The sequence below is a fragment of the Opisthocomus hoazin genome, chromosome 3, assembly GCF_030867145.1.
Source record: "Opisthocomus hoazin isolate bOpiHoa1 chromosome 3, bOpiHoa1.hap1, whole genome shotgun sequence".
Lineage (NCBI taxonomy): Eukaryota > Metazoa > Chordata > Aves > Opisthocomiformes > Opisthocomidae > Opisthocomus > Opisthocomus hoazin.
In genome coordinates this window covers 85193693-85217991 of record NC_134416.1, presented here as the reverse complement: position 1 = coordinate 85217991, position 24299 = coordinate 85193693, and the positions used below count along the sequence as shown (strand labels likewise).

The window sequence follows — 24299 nt, the reverse complement described above, 5'->3', positions numbered from 1 at the left end:
GCCTCTTCAGTCTCCTAGTAGGCACAAACTGATGTGAAGATGCACCCTCCACCGCACGCCTGGAGGGATGGCCCTCCAGCAGCACTCCCAGCCCCTGGGAAGGAATAACGCCACAGTGTTGGTAGCCAGGCTCTCTCTGCGTACTCCACACATGTGCTTCTCACTGTGAGCCCACATATCCCCTTCTCCCTGCCAACACTGATTAAACTACTCTTCTCCTAAACCACTGCAGGAGTAACCAGCCCAGAGCAGCATATTCCATGGGTAAGCTAAATGGTTACATGTATGAGATATGCCTCTTTTACACTTCAGTGTTACTCCTAACTTTACAATGAACTTCAAAATTGCGAGGTTACAGCTGCTAAATGCAAACTTCTTTTTATTAAATGGTTTGTGCAATTAAGATTCTACACCCTGAAGTTTATTCTCGTCTTTTTAATCCATCCCAAAATTTCAGTCTCAAACATCAAATGATTTAACAACTAAATTGGTAAAAAGTCTTCTTCCAGTATATTAAACAAATTATCGTAAATCTTCATGTTTCAGAATTATTCTGGAATTACAAGAACTAACCTAGACTGCAGGGCAGCTCACAATTTTGGACAGCATCAGCATTTCATTGCTTTGCTTCCAGCCTAATCAAGTTGCTGTGCTCTTTAACGTGCTTACTCTGATCTGGGGAGCATGTCTCCACGGTGGCAACCTGCTTCCTTGGAAGGCTGGGACTTCAGGAATATGACTGATGCAGTTGGTGGCTCTCATAAAGGCCAGTGTACCTACTGACACTGAATTACCAGGTGTACCTTCTGCCTTGTTAAAAGCTGTGCAAATTAATTGTAATTTTTGAACATGTCCAAAATTAAGAGCTCCCAAGGTTTTGTTTGGGGGGCCTATGCTGGTGTAATGGAAAATCTCTGTAGGTATCTACTGGCACAGGCAACACAATACCTCCTATTAAGACACAAGAGAGACGACTGGGATCAAAGGCCCCCGAGCCTACCAACCAAACAAGGTATTTAAAACAAAAAGCCTGTTTAAGAGAAAACTGCGAGAGGACTCTGCAACTGAGATTTAGAAGTTACTGAACGTTGGACAAACATGCTATAGTGAGATTTTCTATTTTGGTTTTGCCCAGTTGTAAGAAATCATCATATCATTAAGTCATTGCAGCACTCAAAGAAAACAAACAGTCACACATTTTGCAGAACCGTTGTAAGAAGAGCATGAAAACTCCATTTGTGAGATCTCAATTAAACCATCTTTATTTAGGAATCCCTGAAATTCTCTAGCATGTAACTCCCAGAGGCCCAGCATAATTAGAAAACCGATCATGGGAAAACTTCTTAAGATGTAGGCTCCTAATCACAGCCTTCCTGTTATCACCTTTTGCCAAAGATCCATTGCTCACAGGGAGTTGTTTCTTCTTCCCCATTTAGCCCTGTATTATTCCACTCGTAATATTTTTAACTTGTAAATAATTACCAAGAGTAAAGCTAACTTAAATGCACTGTAACAGAAGCTAGTAGGAAAAATTTGATCAGAGGCAGAAAATACAGTCAAAGTGAGAGCTGTTGTACAACCACACGGAGATGACACACTCATATCTACGCGTGCTGCTGAGAGATACTAATTATGCCTCTGGCAAAGGGCACATGGGCTCCTTCAAAGAAGCTATTTAAAGATAAGAACACCGCAGACAAACACTTCAGACATATCTGCGCTATTCCCTTCCTTCTTGTCTTCGAAATTCTAGGTCACAATTTAAAAATAAATAAATAAATAAATATTTTTAAATAATAGAAAGCAGGGGATCCTTGACAAATCTGGTCTGTGAGATGTATTCCATGGTGCTCAGATATTCATCAACTGTTACAGCTTTTTCATTCTGCTCTGGTTACCTTTTAAGAAGTAATTAGTACATTGTATTATCAAATCAAGGGTTCAAAAGAAACGTAATTAAAAATACGTCTAAAGCCCCTAGTATTCTGGATAATGAAACCAAGCAGGTCATCTTGGTTAAATTATCTCCCTTTGAACTTACAGAATGCTAAAAATAAATAAATAAATAAAAGCAATTTGAATCATTAGAGTTTTTGAAACATAGGAGAAGGCCAGGTATATGGGACTCTCTCCCCTAAAATAGGACCTTACTGGCTCTTTTCTGGCTTCCTGGGAACTACAGGCCTGTCAGCTTGACCTCGGTGTCGGGCAAGATTACAGGGCAATTCGTCCTGAGTGCGCCCACCGGGTATGTGCAGGACAACTAGGGGATCAGGCCCAGCCAGCATGGGTTCATGAAAGGCAGGTCCTGCTTTACCAACCTGATCTCCTATGACCAGGTGACCTGTCTAGTGGACGAAGGAAAGGCTGTGGATGTCATCTACCTGGACTTTCACAAGGCCTTTGACACTGTTCCCCACAGCATCCTCCTGGAGAAACTAGCTGCATTAGCTTTAGCAGTGGTTTGGATGAGTGTACTCTTCGCTGGGTAAAGAACTGGCTGAATGGCTGAGCCCAGAGAGTGGTGGTGAATGGAGTTAAATCCAGCTGGCGGCCGGTCACAAGTGGTGTTCCCCAGGGGTCAGTTCTGGGCTCAGTCTTGTTTAACATCCAGATAGCAGATGTCCAAGGAGGTCCCGTGTCCCCCCCCCCACTTTTACTGGCTCTTTTCAGGCTTTATAAAGGGGTCATCTGGAGTACTCTGTCCAGTTCTGGGCTCCCCAGTTCAAGAAAGATGAACAGCTAACTGGAGAGAGTCCAGCGGAGGGCTATGAGGATGGTGAGGGGACTGGAACATCTCTCCTATGAGGAGAGGCTGAGGGAGCTGGGTTTGTTCAGCCTGAAGAAGAGAAGGCTGCGAGGGGACCTAATATATCCTTACAAGTATCAGAAGGGTGGGTGTCAGGAGGATGGGGCCAAGCTCTTTTCAGTGGTGCCCAGTGACAGGACAAGGGGCAACGGGCACAAACTGAAGCACAGGAAGTTCCATCTGAACATGAGGAAGAACTTCTTCCCTCTGAGGGTGACGGAGCACTGGAACAGGCTGCCCAGGGAGGTTGTGGAGTCTCCTTCTCTGGAGATATTCAAGACCCGCCTGGACAAGGTCCTGTGAAGCCTGCTGTAGGTGACCCTGCTTCGGCAGGGGGGTTGGACCAGATGACCCCCAGAGGTCCCTTCCAACCCCTACCATTCTGTGATTCTGTGATGAAGCAATAAGCTAGAGGAGGTGCCGAAACAGAGAGCTGACAGCTTCCCCTTTCTGCTTTTCTTCTTCTGCTTAAGCAGACCAAGAACATGCCATGTGTGGCACCCAGAGCAGAATTTCCCTTGTGGTTTTTAATATAAGTGTAATTGGGATCTTTCGTCTGAACGCATGTGTTGTCTGAAATACGCAAGTACTCCTGCATACTGAAGAAATTAGGAATGAATTGCAAGTTCTTAATTGACAGTACAAAACATCAATTATTCTACAGATGAATAACAAAGAAGAAAATTACAGGTGCAAGAGCTAAACAGCCACTGATTAACATTTAAAAAATAAATAAATAAATAAGCCCTTCTGAATGAAGCACTGGAATAGGACAAAAATACCTGCGCTTCCTATTTGCATTGTTAAATCAAAACGCTAAGAGACATTCAGAAATAAAAATGGAGATAAGTCACATCCCCACATAGGTTGCCTTTCTTTAAGTGCAAATGCCTTCAAAGCTATAAATAACACATGCTTAGTTAGCAAGCAGTGGAAACAAGCGTGTGAATGCAGCCATGTGTGCTCACACACATACACACACCATCTGAATTTTCCCACCAACAACTGTGGCAGTTGGCCCAGATCACAGCAGTGACATGCTGCCAACAGACTGATCACCCTTACAGCAGACTAAATTAGAAATACATTTCCACAGATTAAATTTCAGAGGACTGTGATGCCACTTTAAACTCCATTCGATTCTGCTCCTTGCAATCCTTTAAACAAACACAAAAGCTAGCAAACCACCCCCCCCATTCCCTCCACCCACCCGCTTTACCAGAAGTCCCAACTGGATGGAGGCTCCATATTGGACCAGAGTCAAGACAGACCTATTAGCAATCAGTCTAAAGCTACCACTAGCCTAAAATCTCACAGAAGAGAAGAAAAAAGAAATTAAACCATGTGCATTAAGGTGAGGAAGCCACAGGTGGTGTTGACCAGTGCTGCCCACAGATGCAATGGAGACCTCAGAACTGGAAAGCAGAACACAAACACAAGCTTTGAAGGATTCTATCCACTAGGTTAAGACTTTTGCCGACAAGCCCTGTCTGTATCAAAGGCACACCCTTTCAGCCAGTAATGGGACAAAACAACAGCAAGAAGCATTGTTCCAGCACATCAAGGATGGAGCAGTGACTAGATAAGGGGGCAGCAGGGCACCTGCCGAAAGAGAAACATACCACGAGAGCCATTACGACAACTGGGAGATTAAACTGAAAGATGCTATCTTCAGTACATGACCTGGGACACAGGGCCATGGAAAGTCCCAAGAAAAATGATCACTCTGGTAAGGTCTCCTTCTTTAGCTGAGTCTGGACAGTCAGCTGTACCTCACGCTAAGGTCCCCAAGTCTGACACGCAGCCCCGCGGACACACACCAGTGATCCCAGACACACACCACACAGCTCCAGCCAGGCTCAGGCACCTGTTACTGTGAGGTAATTCGGGTATCTTGCTGTACAACTTCCAATGCCTTGTCTGCACTTGGGTTGCAAAGCGGAGAAGCTCACCTGTTTTAATTATCACCATGGGAATAATGTGGCTCCTGGGGCAGCTAAGAATAATGGCAACCCCTCCACCCACTGTCAGATGAAAAGCCTCATTCAGATTGAACAATAAAGGACAGCGAGTAGGTAGAGAAGGGGAATTTCCAACCAGATATCTCCTCTTGCAGGAACAAGTACTCAGGCAAGTTAAGCACTTCTTCAGTTTATAGTCAGACAAAACAAAGGAGGATGGGGGGACTTCAGAGAGCTAGACAAAAACCCATTCAGGATAACAGTGCTAAACATAAAAGAAATTTCCTTTTGCACTATTACCGGCCTCGTTTTATGGTCTTTACAACCATGAACTCAAATGCTCCCGCTGCAGATGCAGTCTAATTGCTGAGAGTTGAAATGCACACAATATATCCAAGCGTAGCACCAGTATCTTTCTCTAGCTGTTACTCGGTGTGCAGTGCTACGGCTCATCCCCCCAGGGCTGCTGCGGGACTCCTACCTCGAAGACAGAGGAAAGTGAGAAAATCTTCTGTCTTGGGCTTCCTTTTGGAGAGGTCAGAAATCTGAGTGGCGGGAGGGGGTAACAACGGCTCCACTATCTTGATTGGAGTTGTGCTGGGACTGTTTGGCTGGGACTGAGCAAACTTCCTTTGTGCTTGCAGCCTTGGCCTGTGGAAACAAGAGCGTATCAGGAGCACGTTAGGCAGTTAGGCAGAACTTGCACAAGAGATGTCAGAACACACAAAAAAAATCATTGTTTTTAAAAAAAAAAAAAAAAAAAAAAAAAAGAAGAAGAAGAGAGAGATCTGAATCCATCTCCCACCAGTATCATATTCCTCCCTGGGTCAATTGCAAAGACAGTATTTCATTTGCTTTACCCTTTGGTATCTTCTGCAACAATTTGGAAAACCAGAAAGGGAACATCTTGACTACAAAATCTGTGACTACTATTTCATATGTTCCGAGTATTTTCTTGCACATCATACAATTACAGTTTACTATTCACTTATTTCATAATTCTGTATTTTACACCATGAAAATGTCTTCTTTTTTTGAAGTGTCAGCTTAATTTACAAATGAGGTTTATTTTAGCCCCATTAAGGTTTTAATTTATTCCAATCTGCCAGAATCTTATTTACATGGTAAAATATATATTAATGGATAAGGTATCTATGTTAGTGCCCAGCTCTACAAAAACAAATCAAAACCTTTAGGGCACGACATTTTTGACAGGGAAAATATCAGGCAAAAGCCATTAGATTTTTGTTCCCCTGGCCACAGCCTAGAAGACAGCAAGCAAGGAAGGTGCAGGGTGGGGTTAAGTAATATTTGTGACAAATTTCGAAGAATGAACGACATGCATGGAGTGCATTTGTCTCAGTCCTTGTACTGGGTGATGGAGTGACACTCTTTGATAAGTTTTAGAGCACACCCGGGTACGGCTGTAGGAAATGAACAGATGCAGGTGGTTTTGGCAGTCAAGTTGCAAATTATTTCAAGCCTATCTGAAGGCTCTGATTAACTGCTAGGTGGCAATGAATATGATTTTCTTTAATACGTCTAGAACACAAATTGGTATTAGGGAAAGCGCTTCGGGGCAGGACAGATACCCGGAGGGGGTCTCGCTGGGAACCTGGCTCGGCTCAGCATTTAAGAACATGCTAATTTCTCACTTAAGCAACTGGGATTCTAATTATGTTCTTTATTACAGCTTCAAAAAAGGAGAGAAGCTACTGAAAGAAACTTAAAACCTCATTGAGAAAGGATGCAATTTTATGTCATTTTCTTCCCTAATAGCAGAGTATTTACATAATGTCAAACTGAAACACGTATCAAATAACAGTAAAGGAAAAATCAGGTCTTGTCACTCCACGGCAGGCTTAACTGTTATGACTTAAGGAAAGCACAGTTATCGTTCAGCGTGGATGAAACACGTAATTGGCAAACCTCTTCTTTTTCATGGACATTAAATTGTTGGGTAAGAAGAGGTTTGCTACTGTATTTAAACTTCCACAATTTTGTGGCTAAAATAGAAAAAAAAATTGAAAATCCCAGCAGTGTTTGCATACATATATACACATCCCCTAATGACAACAGAGAACAAAAGTAGCATCAGCATTTTTCTCTGTAAACTCCGCATACAATTGTCCATGTCCTCAGCACCCAGCTCCCACCTTCCCAAACAACAACAACACCAGCCATTCCTACTGCTTCTTTTCATCTCCCTAATAGCCAATACAGCATGGTGTTTATAATTTTTTTATCATCGTGCTTGTAATTTCTGAACTGAAACTAAAAGATGATTAAACACACATATTTCCTCGTTATCTGTGAATAATTACCCTTCCAGAGTGAAGATCTTGTATAGACCTGCCTGTATATGCCCAGAATTAACTCAGGTTGACTTGCAAAGCTCTATTCCTTCAAGCAGACGGAGGACTCCCGCACAGGATGAATGGGATTTTTATTTCAACCAACTATATTTCTATCACGAAAACCACACATGTGGCAAGAGAAGAATGCTTTGTGTTGGCTTCTGTTCTGCACTAAAAGTACACTCTCTCTCCAAAAAACAGACTATAAAGGTTAGTAAGCAACCCTGCCTGCTGCTCTCATCTGCACAGTGATTTTTCCCCACTGATGTGCTTCCTCAGACGGGCTGGTAAAAACACACACTATCCACTCACGGCATCTCTGAAACTACCTGCTCAAATCTCATGCAATCAAAGATCAGCCGCGAGGAGGACTCCACAACCACCACCACTCCAAAAAGTACAGGTTAAGCCTGTTTCATGGTTCAAAATTAACCTTTTGCAGCAAGGATCAGCCAGAGCTGTTTGCAGCATCCCTATTATCAGTCCCCAGAGCACTGAAAGAGGATTAGCGAATTACTTTAAGTTTGGCATAGACATGAAATGAATTAGTGAATTGAAAGTACTCTTGGTTCGGTCTGTCTTTGAAAAAACGCTCTCCGCTAACCAACCTTCCCCAGTACAAACAACTCCCCGCTCGTTTTGCTTGCCTGCTTCCCACGGGGCACGCAGCCTGCCCTGGCAGCATCACCTGCTCTTCATCACCACGCTCCCACTGGGGCTCTTCGTTTCAGCGAGAACAGTGAAAATGCCAGACCTTCCCTCTGCCCAGCTCCAGGCTTCCACCATGAACTTTTGCTGCTTCCTGGGGAGGCTGTGGAGACTTGTTGCTATATGGGCAGACGTGTCTGAGATGCTTCTCCTCTCACACCTGTACTGATGTTGCTGTAATTGCTCTTGCTTGGTTTGAGCCTCACACCAGTGCCACAGAACCAGGCCTGCTCCTTATGAAATATCCATTTTTTATTAAAACCTTGAGCAGTTTACAGGGCATAAGCCTCACCACTTTGATTTATGAATGCTAGTTAATGCAGACACCCTTTTGTGACCGTAGCATCCTCTAGGTTTCCGCAACAACCGCTGTTCTTTGAATGGATAGGCATGTGCTCCATGGGTTTCTGTGTCAATGCCTGAGGGTGTAGAGAGTGAGCCGTGAGCAAGAAACAAGCTGTTCTGTAGCTACAACACATTAGGATGAGGCACTGAGGTTAGGAAACAAAAGCCAAGCTTTTACACAAATCTAGAGCAAAGCCTGTGTAAAGATGACCAGTTTGAGAGGTGGGCCAGCAGAGGAAAAAAATACACATTTCAAAACACAGGCAACAACTTAAAACTGTTTCCTTGTGAAGGACTGTATGCATCTTAATAACCTCATATGTCCCCATAAAAACCTCTGGAAGCATAAAACCAATTATTTCGGGTATGGTTTCACATTACACTTAATCCAATATAAGTGTGAAGCTGCTGCCAAAAAAGGAGGTACCCACCTCCACGACAGTTACATCAGATCAAGCATAGCAGCCTGTCGTACTCGATTACACACCACTTCTGAGCAAGGGAGAATAGGTAAGGAAGTGATAAAAGTGCTCAGAAAGACATTTTGTGTGTGATAAACACATAACATCACCAGCGTGGCTTTGCTCTTTGCTTGTTAATGCAACCATTTCTGCTGGAATGACCTATTTAGCGTGCATTTGTCAACAAGCGACAGATTGGCGTGAGTGGCAAAAACAATGACAAAAATCCTGTTTCCATCCTCAAAATAAATTGCTCACTCTGCCCTCACCGAAAGGGTATACGCTACCTAAGACTTGCACATCCGCAAAGAACTTTACAAGAAGGAAAACGATGAAGTAAGAACTCAAAATAACACCACATCTAAACATCATGTAAACACCAAACACACAGCCAGAAATATCCAGACTACTTATTCACCTTTCTCTCAACAGAATGCTGTCTTCCTTCAGCTTTTGAGAGACTTCAAACACCTACCCATGACACAAACTTCAAAAAAGCCTCAGCCTAAGGAAGCCTCACCTCCTTTAGGGTACACTTCTGCTGAACCGACTGTTTAGGTCCGAGACAGCAAATTACAGCCAGAGACTAAAATTCCACAACAAAAATATCTCCAGTGTTCAAACTCAGACTAGACCGAAAAACATTTTTCTCCAGCGCAAAATATACTTTTTGAAGCTTTTCTAGATTGGAATTTATTTTTAGTTAAATATTTTAAGCAAACTGCATTCTTTAGAATAAAACACTACAGTTAGCGTTACCTAAAAATACTTAAGAAATCTCTTTTTAAATAGAGCATCCCAGCACCACTCCTTTAGCTTGCAGAAAAGGACATGTTTAGGAAGCAAACACCTACTACACAAAGGCAGTCTTTTCTTTGCAAAGCTCAGGCTAGTAATATCAGTCTCTGTTAGTAAACGTTAATACTCTAGATCACAGCGCGTGCTGTATTAGCTACAAACCAAGTGTGAAATTATCAGTACGTGAGATTTAGTTGTACATTGGTACAAAAGTATGACTATTTCCAGTTTATTACTCCATAACTCCTAAGTGAAAGCAAAGCATAGTACTATACAACGTACACAAAGAACAACACGCAGAATTGAATTGTTAATATATAAGTATTCATACTAATCTGTTTACAATAAATTCCGGGGTTGAGAGGCTGTCCTCATACCCAAGCATCTCAACTGGGAAGCAATTTGCAAAACCAACTATCTTTTTCAAACGTTCTCTAATGTTCAGCAACCTGCAGATTTTCACAAAATCTCTTACCCGTTAGATGCTACAATATTTGCTTGCTGTTTGGTCTCACCACCTTTCACTTGCTCCTTGAATTTCACTTGTGCTTTCGCTGTTTCCTGCTTTTCTGTTGCCTGATGTTTACGTCCTGTTTCTTTCTACCAGCACCACTAGAGTTAGATTTCCACTCTTTGCAGGAACTGTAGCTTAAGTAGCTGCTTCACTGTCACCTTTTTGGGATTAACTCCCATTTCTTTTCTCAACCCAGCGTGTTTTTCACTTTCGCAGCTGCTAGCGAGCAGCCTGCAAGCTAAAGCGAAGGAATCTACGCCTCTGTCTTTCTAAAAGCAGCGTTGCTGTTTGGTTACTTTGCTTTTGTCACTTCTCCTCCCGAGAAACTGCAATGTAAGTGTTTGTAGATATTTACTTTTACCACATTCAAATCACTACTACTAATTAGCAGCAATCAGCTGGTATTAGTTTTCACCAAACACTGCGCAGATAGTCAGGAACACAGATTTGCTTACCGCCTGATCTCAGGCTGGCTGTTGAGGAACCATCCTCTACCAAAACACATCTTTAAACAGGGAGAGTTTGGGTTTCTTGTTCTTGCTCAGTTAGGCTCTGCAGTTCCCGGATTACTTTCTGTATTATGCCTCTCAGTCTGGGCAGCAGAAATTCAGTGCACTGTATATTTGCTTTTCTCCATTCAGAGGTTTGTCCTCGTGCGGATACAGCTGAGCTGAGTCCTGTAGGACCTTTCCCATACTGCTGTCTCAAACGGACCGTCCCATACAGCTACACGCAGTCACAGTCAAGCATTACAGCCGTCCTTCCATCAGCCACCAGCACGCACTCCACGGAGGGCTCTGGCACAGAGACAGGCGCTCTACCTCACCCATTTTTGCTTTTGTGCTGATCACTCTGTGCTAGTATCTTCACAGTTTCCACTCTGCCATGTACCTGGGTTATTTATTTCCTTACTAGGACACTTTGCTGGCTCAGCAAAATAGTTATCTCTGAGTTTTACTCATCCCTACCCCGATCTGGATCAGGTTCAAAGTGCACCATCTTTTGTTCTCATCAGAGCTGATACACAACTCACACATTCGGTTTAATTGCACTGTACAACACGACACTCGGTCTGGCACGCAACATGGCTGTATGCAAAGACTCCTTTGTGTGTGCAGCTTTGTTTATTAATTAAGGTAAACGTATCTGAAAGTTATTTGCTGTAGATAAGTTCTGCCCGCATTTAAAAAAAAAAAAGTAATTTAAGCTTTAATAGCCAGGCGTCTGCTGCAGATCAGATGATTATCAAGTGTGTAATTTTCAGCTCAAACAAAATCAACCATGTGACAGGCACTTCTAGACAAGCCCAAGGTAAGCATGCAAAACTTGTGTGCTGGAGGTATCATCCTTCACAGGGCAACCGGGAAATCCTTACCACTCTCACGTGCGCCAGCAGGAAGCATGGCTAAGGCTAAGTTACATTTCACCCTTTCGCTCCTGAGAACAAGCCCAAGACATTCACTCCAAACAGTAACCTTCCAGAGAGGATCACGAGTGCATGACAAGAGGGCTCCAGAATTCAAACCGTAAAAGTTGTCTACATCAACACTGCCAAAACACAGTTGCTTTTTCCCCCGAACTGTCAGGGTAAACATTATTTGGATAAGCCAACAACAGGGGTGGAAAATTGCCCTCCGAATACAAGACCTTATTGGCCCTCCCTGGAGCACGCTTGAGTGCAAGCGTTAGCTCTGGCAGTACTAGGTAGCCCTTCTGTCTGTACATACTCACACACCACTGCAGCCACTGTGTCCCAGGTTACAACGTCAGGTGAATAAACCGCATCGCACCAAGAGCAAAAAGCAGGCGTACGAGGGAGTCCTTTGAACTGCATTTCCTCTCTCGCACCCCTTCAGCTTCTGGGGTAGTATTCTCTGCCTGTATCACCGGTCTCTTTTGCCCATTTCAGCAACATGCCGGCTTGGTCGCTACTGCCAGCAAGTCGGCAGTAGTGGAAATCGAGGTTCAGCCATCATCTGTGTTTCCACGCCTGTCTGTGCCAGGAAGGAGCCAGAGGGTGAGAGACCTGGTGGCTCCCATCCATGCAGACACCAAGCGCAGGTAACCAGTGCAAAGCATGTGGTCACTCTAAGACATGACTCCTTCAAAATGATTTGCAAGATCATGTAATCCAAGACACAGCCCAGACCTGTATTACTAGTAAGAGTCTTAATTCTCAATCTTGACACGTGATTAGAAGAATCTGGGTTAATTTTCAGCACAAAAAAAAAAAATTCCAGTGAGGTTGAATACAACACTTTTCAAAAGTTATTCTTACTGAGCCCTTTACTCACTCAATCTTCCTTTCGTTCTGTGGTCCAAAAACTTAAAATTGGGCCTAAATTAATAACATGATTTTACACCAGCTTTAAATTCTCAAGTGAACAAATCAGAGTAAAATACTAAGCCCACCTCTATTCAGTCTTTGATTGCTGAATCTAACAGGGCACGTTTCCACAAATAACACTTCTTGCTCTAAAAAATTAGCCACAATGAATGGATGCACATTTTCCTTTGGCTTTTTATTTGTTTGTTTATGTTTGTTTTAATTGTGAAACAGTTGGTTTCTGAGAACCTCCTCTCCTGCAAACAATGGAAAGGTGCTTGGGAATGCCATTTAATGAATGATAATTGAGCTAACCCTTATGCTTAATGACTAGTTCAAAGTACAGCTGGCAACTTAAACTTGTTTGTTAGAAACTGCTCAAATTATCATTAATCCCGGAGTCGCCTATTTTTCCTGACCATGCTTACTGATCACAAGCAGGTATTTATTTGCAGTCTCCAAACCTGCCTCACTTCATGCAGTTTAGCAGAAATACTTACACCCACTAAGCAAATAGCTGGCTGTCAAAACAACATGTAAGATGGCCTTGGGCAAAGTGGGAGTTCTTAAAAGCTGCTGAACACTGTTGACCACCCCTCACCACACTAACTGTGGAGGAACCGGACAACTCCAGCCACCATATACTCCACCTCACCTATACAAGTGGCCACAATAACACAGGGATGCAGACTTTGCCTGCTAGATAGAGGACCACACTAGAAGGTATCGAAGAATTTGTAGAAAACTAACACTGCAGTCAGATTTCAGCTATGGATCCAGGCAGTTCAGGTGTTTCAGGAGTTTTCATAACCTTGAGAGGGATGCATCACGCTGGGCACTAAATGCCCTGGGTTTTTGTCCTGAAACATCGATGGTGGCCAGGGAATTTTGACGCTGCCCTGATGTAGCTGTAGGATTTCCCAGTGTGAACTTAGAGTCCCCTCCACAGACCTCGGGATACACAGAAGCAAAGAGGAACAAAAAACAACCTCAAACCCCAAAAGTGTAATTAGTCAAGCTCGCAGTCCTTCTTCCAGGAGCATGGGTCTCCTCTCATCTTACTGCGGCACCTGGTTGTAGTCGGATCTGATGCAGGAACAGTCTATGCTCATCATACGCAATTTGCAGCACTGTACACAGGGTCGCAAGCTCTCCTGTCATGTTCAGACCCAAACAGGACCATGAGTTACCATGGTGCAACTCCAGCACAATACAATTACAAAACCATACGTCTACCTCCAAGGATCTCAACAATAGGATGCTTCCAGCCCAGCCTTCAGCAGCTGGAGAAAGGTTGATTTAGATTTAAGTACATTAATTACCACCAAATACTCCAAACAATTCCGCCAATCCCATGTGCTGGTAGCTGTGGCAAGCACAGGAGGGTTTATCAGCTGCTGCCCAGGGAGAAGCAGCAGCGGGGACACGACCACATGAGGATATGGCACCTAAATGAAGCTGCCAAGAAGCTGTTTTCCTACAGTTATCTGCCTTTGTTATCTGATCACATTATAGCATCTATCCTACTGACTGTCCATAAATCCAGGTCTAAAGGCTTATTCCTTTATAAGTGTAGGATCTGGACAATTTATTTCAGCCAGACAATTTCTCTTTTAAACCCACGTTCTCCAGGGTTATCCTACCCGAGATGGGACTGGAATTTTTTCTCCTCAATAGGGGCATGTGGTGAGCTGTGCATGGCAATAGATGGCAGAAGAGATCCTTCTGAATACTGGAGACAGGTTGGTGCCACCCTTCCTTTGTCCTGCAATGGTTCTTCAAAATTCCCTTTCTGAAGTAGCTTCATTTCTAGTCTAAGAACACGAGCACAGGTACTTTAAACCTTTCACTGGTATGGGTTGTACTCCAGCTGCGTCTACGCTGCAACCACACTGCAGGTTGCATAAAGCCACCCAGGTTAACCCTTCAAATTCATCAGTCCACACGGGAATTTAACAGCAACGCTGCAGAGACTTCACTGTGGATCCTACAACCCTCCTCCCAAGGTTCTGGTTATTGACACCTTCGCCACCACAGCCAACAGCATTCAACTGGGTGAGCTCAGACACGCTCATGCGAGCTACAAACATGCACAATAATGCAAAAGCGTCCCTAGCGAGAAGGGACAAGAAACAGCAATGTATGGCAGCAGGCCATCTTGGAAGCGACTGTGTCCTGGAGACGTCTCTCTCCTCACTGTTCATCAGGCTACTGCAGGCTGCAGAGATTGCTCATTAGCGACAGCTTATGATTCTAGCAAAGATAGGCAAGTTGACCCTATGGGACTAAGCTACAGTGGGAGTCACTGCGTTGTTGCGGATCAGTACTGAGTGCCATCTAATGAGCACTTATTTCAGCAGTACCACCAGCGCCAACAGCTTCTGACTCCTCCCCACGCCCCTGCCCGTGCAGTTTGCTTCCGCTCCTGTGCCATGCTCTGGAGACATTCCTCTTCTGCAGCATTTCTCTTCTCCACCTGCTACTTGGTTCTCCTTACCAGAGCACCCCGCAAGCTGCTTACCAAGCACAGCTGAGCACGGGTACATACAGAAGCGGTCAGCAAATGGAGACTTGGGTTGCAGGTTCCCGCATCCAGAAATGGGGGCTCCCCATCTTTCCTGGTAGTGTGACCCAAGACTCCTAACTTCTCAGCTTAAGCCAAGCCCACCACCCCATGCCAGCAAGTTTTACAGGAAGCACATCACCAAGGACTGACTCCAGGCTAGGCCTGCCATTTTATGCCATGCTGGTGCACAAAGAAGAGCATCACCACATGCCAGAAAACTAAAACTCAAAATAACTGCAGCAGAAAAAATATAAAGGAACTCGTTCACATTTACTTGCTTTCTAATATTCATTAGCAGATGTCTGAGCCAATATTACGTCCTGACAAACTCTTCTTCAAGGAGAAGACCACAAAAATACAATTTTTTTTTTTAACCGTAAACCCTGTCCCACGTGCTGAAGGTGAACTCCAAGCTAACAAGCACCTTCCCGACCAGGAGGAAGATGCAATTCCAGTTCCCTTGCACAGTCCCCACCAGCTGGCAAAGCACCAGCCCCGTCCTGCTGCTGGGGCTTGCTACCAGGGGGCTAGCAGAGCAACCCTCCTGTTCTCCCAGGGGTCAGGAACACCAGCATGGGGAAGCCTCAGGGTGCAAAACGGCCTCCCCTTTCACTTCACCCGCTCTGCAACACCGTCCTTCTGTCTGCATTGGATTACATGGAATGGGGACCTTGTTATCTACCACAGATGTTCTTTTCAAAAGCCTTTTTGGCCCTGCAAAAAGATTTCCCATCCTATGGAAGAGAGCCTACAGAATGTTAAAACCTGCCCACTTTCAGAAAACTTGAGCGTTTCCCCCCTATTTAATTACACAAAAGTCAAAGTTACTTTTAGCACAACTTCCATATTCTTCTAGTGTCATTTTCAGCATTCTCAGACATCTGAGGGGACATCTGCAAAACCTGTTTGCTTCCCAGTCGCCAACCAGGAGCCATTAAACAAAACCAGCAGGGTTCAGATGACAGAAGTTCCCACTTCCTTACTCACGCAAGGCCCTCTGGCACTACCTGAAACCCTGGTTCCTGATAAATTCAGTGTTGTCCTTTGTTTCATATTCCTCTTCAAAACGGTTGCAGATTCATGCTGAATGGTGAACGATACACCAAGTAATACCAAACATATCAGCAACTCCCTCCTTAGTAATCTGACCAACTGCTAAAACTCCAGAGGATGCAAGATCAAAGCTGTGTGACTGAAGGAAAACTCTCTTTTCGCTTTGAGCAGCCTTTTCTCTGCAATTGTGCTTTTATTAAAAAAAAAAAAGTTATTTTACAGATCATTTCATTCTTGTTTTCCAATCTCTGAAAAACACGCGTGCCTCGACTCTTGCAATCTTTCACCTTCGCCCTAAAAGCAACTTGCACTAGCCAGAACGCCAGAGATTACTTCTGGCAGAGATGTCAGAAGTAACAGTGTATAGATCATTTTAGCCATCATCTGAAGGGCTGAAAAACTTCCTGTTCAATTAAGCCCTCCATTAATCCCTACCATTTGAATAAAATTTTCCATCTGCTAGCAGGAAGTGATAAAAGTCACACGGTCAGTAGGTTCTGGACATTTTAACCTCTTGCAGGGGTTGCAGCTTGCAATTTAACCGCACCTGAAACCAGATACCTGCACTTCCCATGGGGCCAGCCTTTTGAAGGCTCCTCTACCATCTGGCTATTACCAGGGACTCAACATTTCTCTTCTAAAACTACAACATTTAGATGCACAGTGAGAAAAAAATACAGAAAAGACACAAGACATCCTATATGTGCTTCACAGACTTTATTCTGATAAGCAGCAAAGTGATCACTTTTGCATGAAACGCCCATCAATCACATTTACCATCTTGCCAGAAAGGACTACTAAATAGAAACACACAAATAAGCTATCGAGGGGGGGAAAAAAAAAAAAAAAAAAATCAGTATATTCCATTACGTTAAACCTATACTATCCTCATATGATTCTGCAGATAAAAGATAAACTTTAGCAGGTGCTATCTTCACTTTCTGATCTCTTCTCTTTTCTGACATCATTGCAATTTTTTGGATTAAGTTGCTGTTGTAGGCAAACTGTAACCCTCTCCAGGCTGCTTCTCCAGGAGTCAAACAGCCCATTCTTGCAAGTCAATCAGGCAGACGCAGTCAATTGTCCCAGTAACTCTGTTCATGCCTTCTTTCAAGCCATGCCACATCCTGCTACCAGTCAAACTGGCCTGAAAAGGAAAGCGGCCATTCACCACACACCTCTTCTCTGAAGGACGCTAAATCCTATGAGAGGGGCTGTCTGGACTGCCAGAGCACGCTGTCTTTCTCTTCCTCCTGAATGCCAGATAAAGTAGTTGGGAACTAATGATATGGATGGAAACTATGGTAACAGTTCCTGTGACACCACAATCTATAGACTTCCCTGCAGACTTACTTTCTTTACCTGCATTCAATATTCTCCTGTATTCAATATTCTCTTGTATTCACCTGTATTCAATATTCTCTTGCTTCTTGCCTCATGTGTTGTGCCCCCCCCCCCAAGCCCTGGGAGACTCTAGTAAAAAGACAAGGTGCATATCGAACTCATTTTGGTACCAGGTAATGATAGTAAACACATACACACACACACTGTACGGACACACCACAGATCTGTCTGGGAAGTGACAAAAATGCTCTTAGTGTATGGTGGTATGTGAGCAGCAGGATGCCTGAGGTTTGACGGTACAACCCAGACAAATCAAGAGCTTTCTGATGGTGCAAGGGGAAAGTCATGTTCCTTCTAGTCCTGCATCCCGTTGTGGACTCGGACCAGGAAGCAATGGGAACGAGCGCACTGCCCAGGCGGGAGCAGGGTGAAGGGACTGAGACGATATCTTTCTGGAGCAGCAAACCACTGCACTGCCTTACCTTCATACTTCCACTATCAATCAGAGGCTCAGTTTACTTTATACTGATCTCAGCAAGGGCTGCTGCAGAAAAAAGGTACAGTGTATGTTCTTCCCTTCATCTCCAGCCACACGTTCCTGCTTATGCCAGCACTAGAGCTCCTGAGACCCCCATAATCTCAAGGCTGAGGAAGCGACTCTAGCTGAAAATTAATGTATAGGTGGATTTTTTTCTTTGTCAGATTGGGTTTCATAAGCACAGAAGTGCTGGTGTTGGCACAAAAGAGGTGGTAAGAACTTACGGGAGAGAAGACAGGACTGCCTTTTGCAGTAGCAGCTTGCATTAAGATCACCCTAAGCTGACCAAGAAACACATTAGTTACTGAACTGTAAAATTTGAATGGAAAATGTGCCTGGCAGCAATGCTAGTGTAGTCCCCTTTGCTGTCAACCCTTTTGCAACAAGGAGCTTAGTCTCCACAAAGATTTTGCAGCAAGGAAGACAAATTGGGGGGGCCGGGGTGTAGGGGTGTTGACACGATAACCTTGAGGGTTTTAGGTTTTTCTTCTTTTTTTGAAGCAAGGTCTGATGTTCTGCATTTCTGCCCCATAAGCAGATCTCCCTGTGCCGCGATAAGCAAAGCTCCAGCTTACCAATGTTTAAAATAGGCAGGAGAGGATGGCATTCCAGATGCTGTCTACACTGACTGCGATGCTGCATGAAAGCTGGGCACTTGCTGATCTAGGTGCCCCATGGGTGAAGCATCCTGCTCAGTGGTGGCCAGCAGGCTGGCTCACACTGGACTCCTCTGGAAGCGTCCCTGAGGTGTGGCTGCCCTGCTCTGACCTGCCACTCAGCAGCTGTGTCCGGCCAGCACCTCCTGCCAGCTCCCAGCCTGACAGGACACCTGATAGCAAGAGCAACCGAATGGCCCCGAGACCAGGCCACTTGTAATTTCCAGGAGCACATGCTTGCAACAACCTTAGGGTCACGTTCAGTAGATGTCTCCATTAGTCTAAACACAGTCCAATACTTAATTAATTTCATACTTAGAGAGGAGACCACCTTCAGCCATTTTAACCTGCTGGTAACCTGCTCTGTGACAGGCAGCGAGATGCCTTCCTCTTACCACGCTGCAATACAAACTAAACCTGGCCCTGAAATACTTCCCACTGTATATGTACTTAAACACACGCCAGCCTGCTCCACACCTCTGACACCTCGTCTCGAACGTGAGCTGTGACACCGAGCCTCGAATGCGATAGCCTCAAGTGCACACCTTGCTCCTCGCTTCATCCTAGCACTTTGATTTGATTTGCAACCTGATCCCCCGTAACAGACTGCACACCTAAACTTAAACTTCTTCTCGGATCTGCATTTTTCAGAGTCGCCTTGCAAGAGAGCAGTTCCCCTTCATCGTTCCAGCTGGCTGTGTTCGTCTTGCAAACCCCGCTGGAGTCCAAACTGCCTCTGCCACAGCCCTTCGGTAGCATCCACTCAGCCCCGTCACCCGTGGCTCCGGCCTTGGGGCGCAGGAGGCCCCTCAGCAAGGAACCCCCACCTCACTAAGCACAGTCTGGTAAATCTGTCCAAAACCCTGCGGTGCTTCCCAGGGCCGCCCCTCCTCCTTGACAGCACCGAGCCAACCTTTGGTCACTGATTTACTAGGAGTCCTCAGGCAAATCACTTTGCTTTTCTGTCCCTTTCCCAGGTTGAAATTTGATGTTGACCAAAGGAGGGCAGGCAGAAAGATTAAAATCCTGTGGAAAATGGTGTGCGCTTGCACCCGCACATGTTTACATCGGATGAGGACCTGAGGCCGGTTTGCCGGCTGTGCTCCCACACAGGGGCGGCAAGAAATTGGCAATTACTTCAGCTGGGACCGCCGGTGAACGTTTGATGAACTCTAAGTTCATTTAGCTCTCAGAAGTCATGCATCTGAAAGGCAACTGGTGAAAACACCACGCGAAACCTGGCCAAAGAATGAAAGAAGGGAGATTGGAAAGAGCACTTAAGCAGTAACAGAAAGCAGGCAATAAGGCCAGGAGCAATAAAGAAAGTAAAACATTGCGAGGGACTGCCAGGAGCCGTCGGTATGTTCAGGAGAGTGGAAGCTACCTGAAAATAAAATGGAAATCCTGCAAGGACCAGACAGCTGAGGAGAGAACAGCAATGCGGTTGACAACAGGCCTGATTAGAAAACTGCAGAAATCTGACAACATACGCAACCCTTTTCATAACCAGCCAACTGCTGAGCCACGGGTAAACAAATACGTGGAGGATTTCATAAAACCCCCGAGTATTTTCTCTATTTTAAATTATATTAATTATGGGTTCAGTAGCTAGGAATACTGTTCAAAATAATAAACAAGTGCAACCACAATGGCTGTGTAAGTGACTGCCCTTAGCACTAAAGGAAATCTTAATAGCTTGAAGGTGAGAATTAAGTCAACAAAGTCAACAAATAAAATAAATGCATCTTTTATCACACCATTACCAAGGGAAGAAAATGCCAAAAGGCAGAACTAGAGATGCTTCTCCCGAGGCCTTGCTGGCAACACAAGATTGCCCTGATTTAATTAAATAAGTTTTGTTAAATCAGTTCAAATCCACGTGGACTGTTATGGGTTAAGAGCAGGTTAAACCAGTGCCTTGTTGACAGATAAATCAAAAAGACAGCTTGTCCATACAGCCTCTTGTGCCAGTTTAACTTCATTAATTTAGAAGCTACATCTGAAGTTAAATTAACTTCAGCCATCTAGAAATCTCAGCAAAGAACCACCACTAAGACTTGAACGATTTTGGATCAGTAAATCTAAAATCACCGCTAAAGCCATGCCAGATTCCAGCCCACCTGCTCCATGACCTGCTGCCTTCTGTGATGGTTTTCTACTGCAGACAGAGGCAGATTTTGTCTTTGGAAGAAATTTCAGGTACAATTTCATCTCCAAATACTCTATACTTCAGAAAAGGTACCGAGTACAACTTCACATTTTAAATCTATACAGGCAACATCAAAAATACAGCAGACTGACACATCGTTGGTCTCATACGGAGTTCAAAATCTAGGCATGAGTTTTGCCGAACATGCTAATCTATATTTTTGTGCATTCACCAAGGCTCTTCCTACCCACGAGGGACTCCTCACAGCCAGGCGGCTTTAAGTGTTCCAGCTCTTCCATGCTTCGCTGTTATATAAATCTGCCAGATCAGAAGCTACTCTAGAAGTATCTGGGTCACTAACAATATCCCTCTTCATAGCCATTGCACGACCTTAGCCAGCACAACACGACTGATCCGGTTCACAAAGGTTTAAGCTGAACAAAATTGAACTATGCAGGTAAGTTTTACTTCATTCAATGTTCTACGCATGCATCTACATGCACACACACACGCACATATACGTATATATATAATCTGCAATAAAAAGCAAGGATTGGAGACAAAGATCAGAAATACGAATAGCCGATTTTTAGATTACTGTAATAAGCTCTGTAGAAGGTATTTCATAATTTAATGAGATAATAAACCATCATAATCAACTGCATTTTACATAACTCTCCCCTTCCCTGAGGGGAAATAAAAGTTTTAAAACCAATCAAAAAACAAAACTCCAGACTCCTCCAGACTTAGTAAGGAACCCATCCTACCAAACTGGTGAACCAGACATCAAATTACCTGCAAAACATGCCTTTGAGGGAACTGAGAGTTTCAGCCCATTTCCAGCTCTAAGCCCTTTAAAGAAGGTTTTCTAAATCCAAATGAACCCAACGGAGTGCCATCACCCACAAAGTGCAGATGGAAAGCAAAGCAGCTGTTGTCACTCACGTCTTCACCCAGCATTAGGAGTGTGAAATTAAAGACTACTCCATTTTACTGAGCAGTTCCTTTAGAACTATTTAGCAGCCAATTACTATATACAATCATTTTCCTGGAGAAATGAGGTTTCAAGGCAAAGGGGGCGGGGGAAGATAGTGAGCTATGTCTTCTTCAACAAGCCAAGAAGAGTGGAGATCTGTGGTGTCAATCCCCACTACAGCAGCCATGAGGTTCCCTGGGTCATAGGGGACAAGCAACAAGTCAGGACAGCTCTGACTCTACACCCCCTCCCAGCAGCTAGCAGCAACTCTCTAGAGTATTCTTTGGCAATATTTCCAGGCTCCCCATTCCACTTAGTGAAGGAAATCATGCACAAGGCACAGTGCTTGGATCAGCTATACCTGACCCAGAACATCAGTCTCCCCGATTTAGACAGCTGCGATGGAAAGTGAGATGCATCAAAAGCAAGGGTTCATCATCATTTAAATGAATCATCTGAACACTACTATAAAACAAAGTGCTACTCTCCCCTTCCTCAGCTTGCCACTCTTCTAGACAAGAAATACAAAGAAAAACTACGGCACCTTAATTTATAGAATCACAGGAAAAAAAAACCCCAGGGTGGGGGGGAATATCTACAAATACCGTGCACATAGCAGTATAAATAGGAAAATTGAATTAATCAGCTTCACAACACAGTAGGGTAGCAGCAGCTACAGGAAAAATGTGGGCTAAACCTAAGTTTCTGCTTCAGGTGGTGGGATGCAGCAGAGAGCGGGGGCTCTGCAGGAGATGAAGCGAGGGTCTACAGTATGTGAAATGAAATGCTATTCCAGAGCAGTGCAGATGGACTGTAACTGTTCTCAAAGGGGACTTTCGATGGCTAAATTAATCAGCTATTCAAGAGAAATAGCTATGACTTTTAATACCACCGCCAAGAAAAGAACAGCTATTCCCTTATTTCCTAGAAGAAATATAAAACTGCAAGAAAAAATAAAGCACTGGGGGCAGGGCAACCCAAAACCCTTCAAAAAAAATGCAACTTTCACAATGGGAACGTCAGCAATTCTGCCTAACACACAGCACAGGAGGGCTCTGGAATGCCACTGGTCAGGCAGGGGCCGGTTGCTACAGATGTCAGTAAGCTGTTTGTTCTTATCAACACCACAAGATGCCTGTAGCATCACCAGTTTTACTACGTTCATCATTTACCAGAAAACACAACTGTCTTATCTTTTATTAGCTGGCATTTCTCAAGGTTCCCTGCCTCTATTTTTCTCTCCCTAGTATAAATGAGCACATTTACAAATAACACTAATAATATAAGCTACGGAGAAAATGAAGCTCACACTGTGGGATGTTCATTGTGAGGCTGGAAAATTTAAAGCAGTGATAAACGCATTAAGTTACATTTCACGTATCCTTACGTAATGCCGAATTCTATCCTTAAAATACCCGACTTGACAATGCAGCCCTCCTAAGTGAGGGGCGATCCCCCAGCAGACACGACATGCGGCACTGCATTATATCATAACATTTTCCAGAGAAATGAGCAGAGCGCTTTCTGCGCCGCACGGGGAGCGTACAAGCAGTCACCCTGCACTCAGCAGCATCTTCTACAGGGACTGCACAGCAGATTCAGGTAACTCGTGGGTGTATTAAAGGAAGAATAGATGACATTCAAGTAACATCCATGTTTTCAAATGCAGGTAGTGCCTAGCATCACTGCATGGCCTAATCTAACTCCACAGGAACTCAAAGTGACACCCATCCGGGGTAAACAACTCCCACAAATGCACCCCAGCTATTACCTTTGCCTACCTATGGAGCTCGTAGAGTACAGCTCTGCACTGCAACCCCCCCCTCCTGCATCAGCTAAACGCCACTCATGTATATATGCTGGCAAATATATAGCTGGAAGGGAAGGGGAAAACAGAGAGGGAGGAAGAAGAAACACAAAAAGCCATCTCCTCTCTCATCTCACCCCACTGAAGAACTCCCAAGGGCTTGTCAGCTGTTGAGGTCTGCTGCTGGCACCAAGTATGGCCACTGCTCAGACCTTCGTGCTCCGTGTTACATCCACCCCAGCAATGTAGCTGAAAATCTTCATAAATCCTCCCTCTGATATTCAATCTGGAAAATAACCACTGTGACACAATGCTTTGGAGCTTTTCATTTCTACACTCATTAAAATAATTAAGGAACTGAGACTGACATTAGGTTTTTTTGTGAGGTTTTCCACGTCCTTGTTAAAAGGTTCCATTGCTGACATGACTCAGAAATTTAGAGCTCATTATACAGAACCACCTAAATTAGTATTCTGTTCATGGGCTTAATAGGTATTTAGGCAATGTAAGAGACAGGTTTTGTTTTGTTCTTTTTTAATTGATAGAATAAACTGTATTCAAATACTCAGAAAGTCTCACTGGTCTGCGAAACACAGAAAGCTGAACGAGCCGAGCACACACAGCCCTAGGACCCTGCTGCCAATAAGGCAAATGAGACCAGTTGCTTTCCTCCTCCATCTCCAAGTCCTTCATAATTAAAGACAGCAGTTTACCTAACGTTCAGGAAACACCGTAAACATTTGTTTTCATTAAGGCTCATATTGGGAAACCACGCAGATGCTGCTGAATAAAACCTAGCAGAAAAACACTTCAGTAGAAAAGGTTGGTAAGATCCAAAGAAATAGCAGAGTAAGGAACAAACAAGGAAGAAAACAAAGCAGAAAAGTCAACAACTAATTCGCACATCCTGGACCGTCTAACAATCAGTAAA

General features: G+C 44.1%; 1 protein-coding gene across 2 annotated transcripts in view; it reads right to left on the bottom strand.

Moving 5' to 3' along the window:
• JARID2 (jumonji and AT-rich interaction domain containing 2) overlaps positions 1–24299 on the bottom strand; it is a 224839-nt gene that overhangs the window by 60825 nt on the left and 139715 nt on the right. For both annotated transcript variants that reach the window (XM_075416852.1, XM_075416853.1), the window contains one exon: positions 5252–5421. In XM_075416852.1, coding sequence (XP_075272967.1) covers positions 5252–5421 — 170 coding nt within the window. The remainder of the gene's footprint in view (positions 1–5251; positions 5422–24299) is intronic.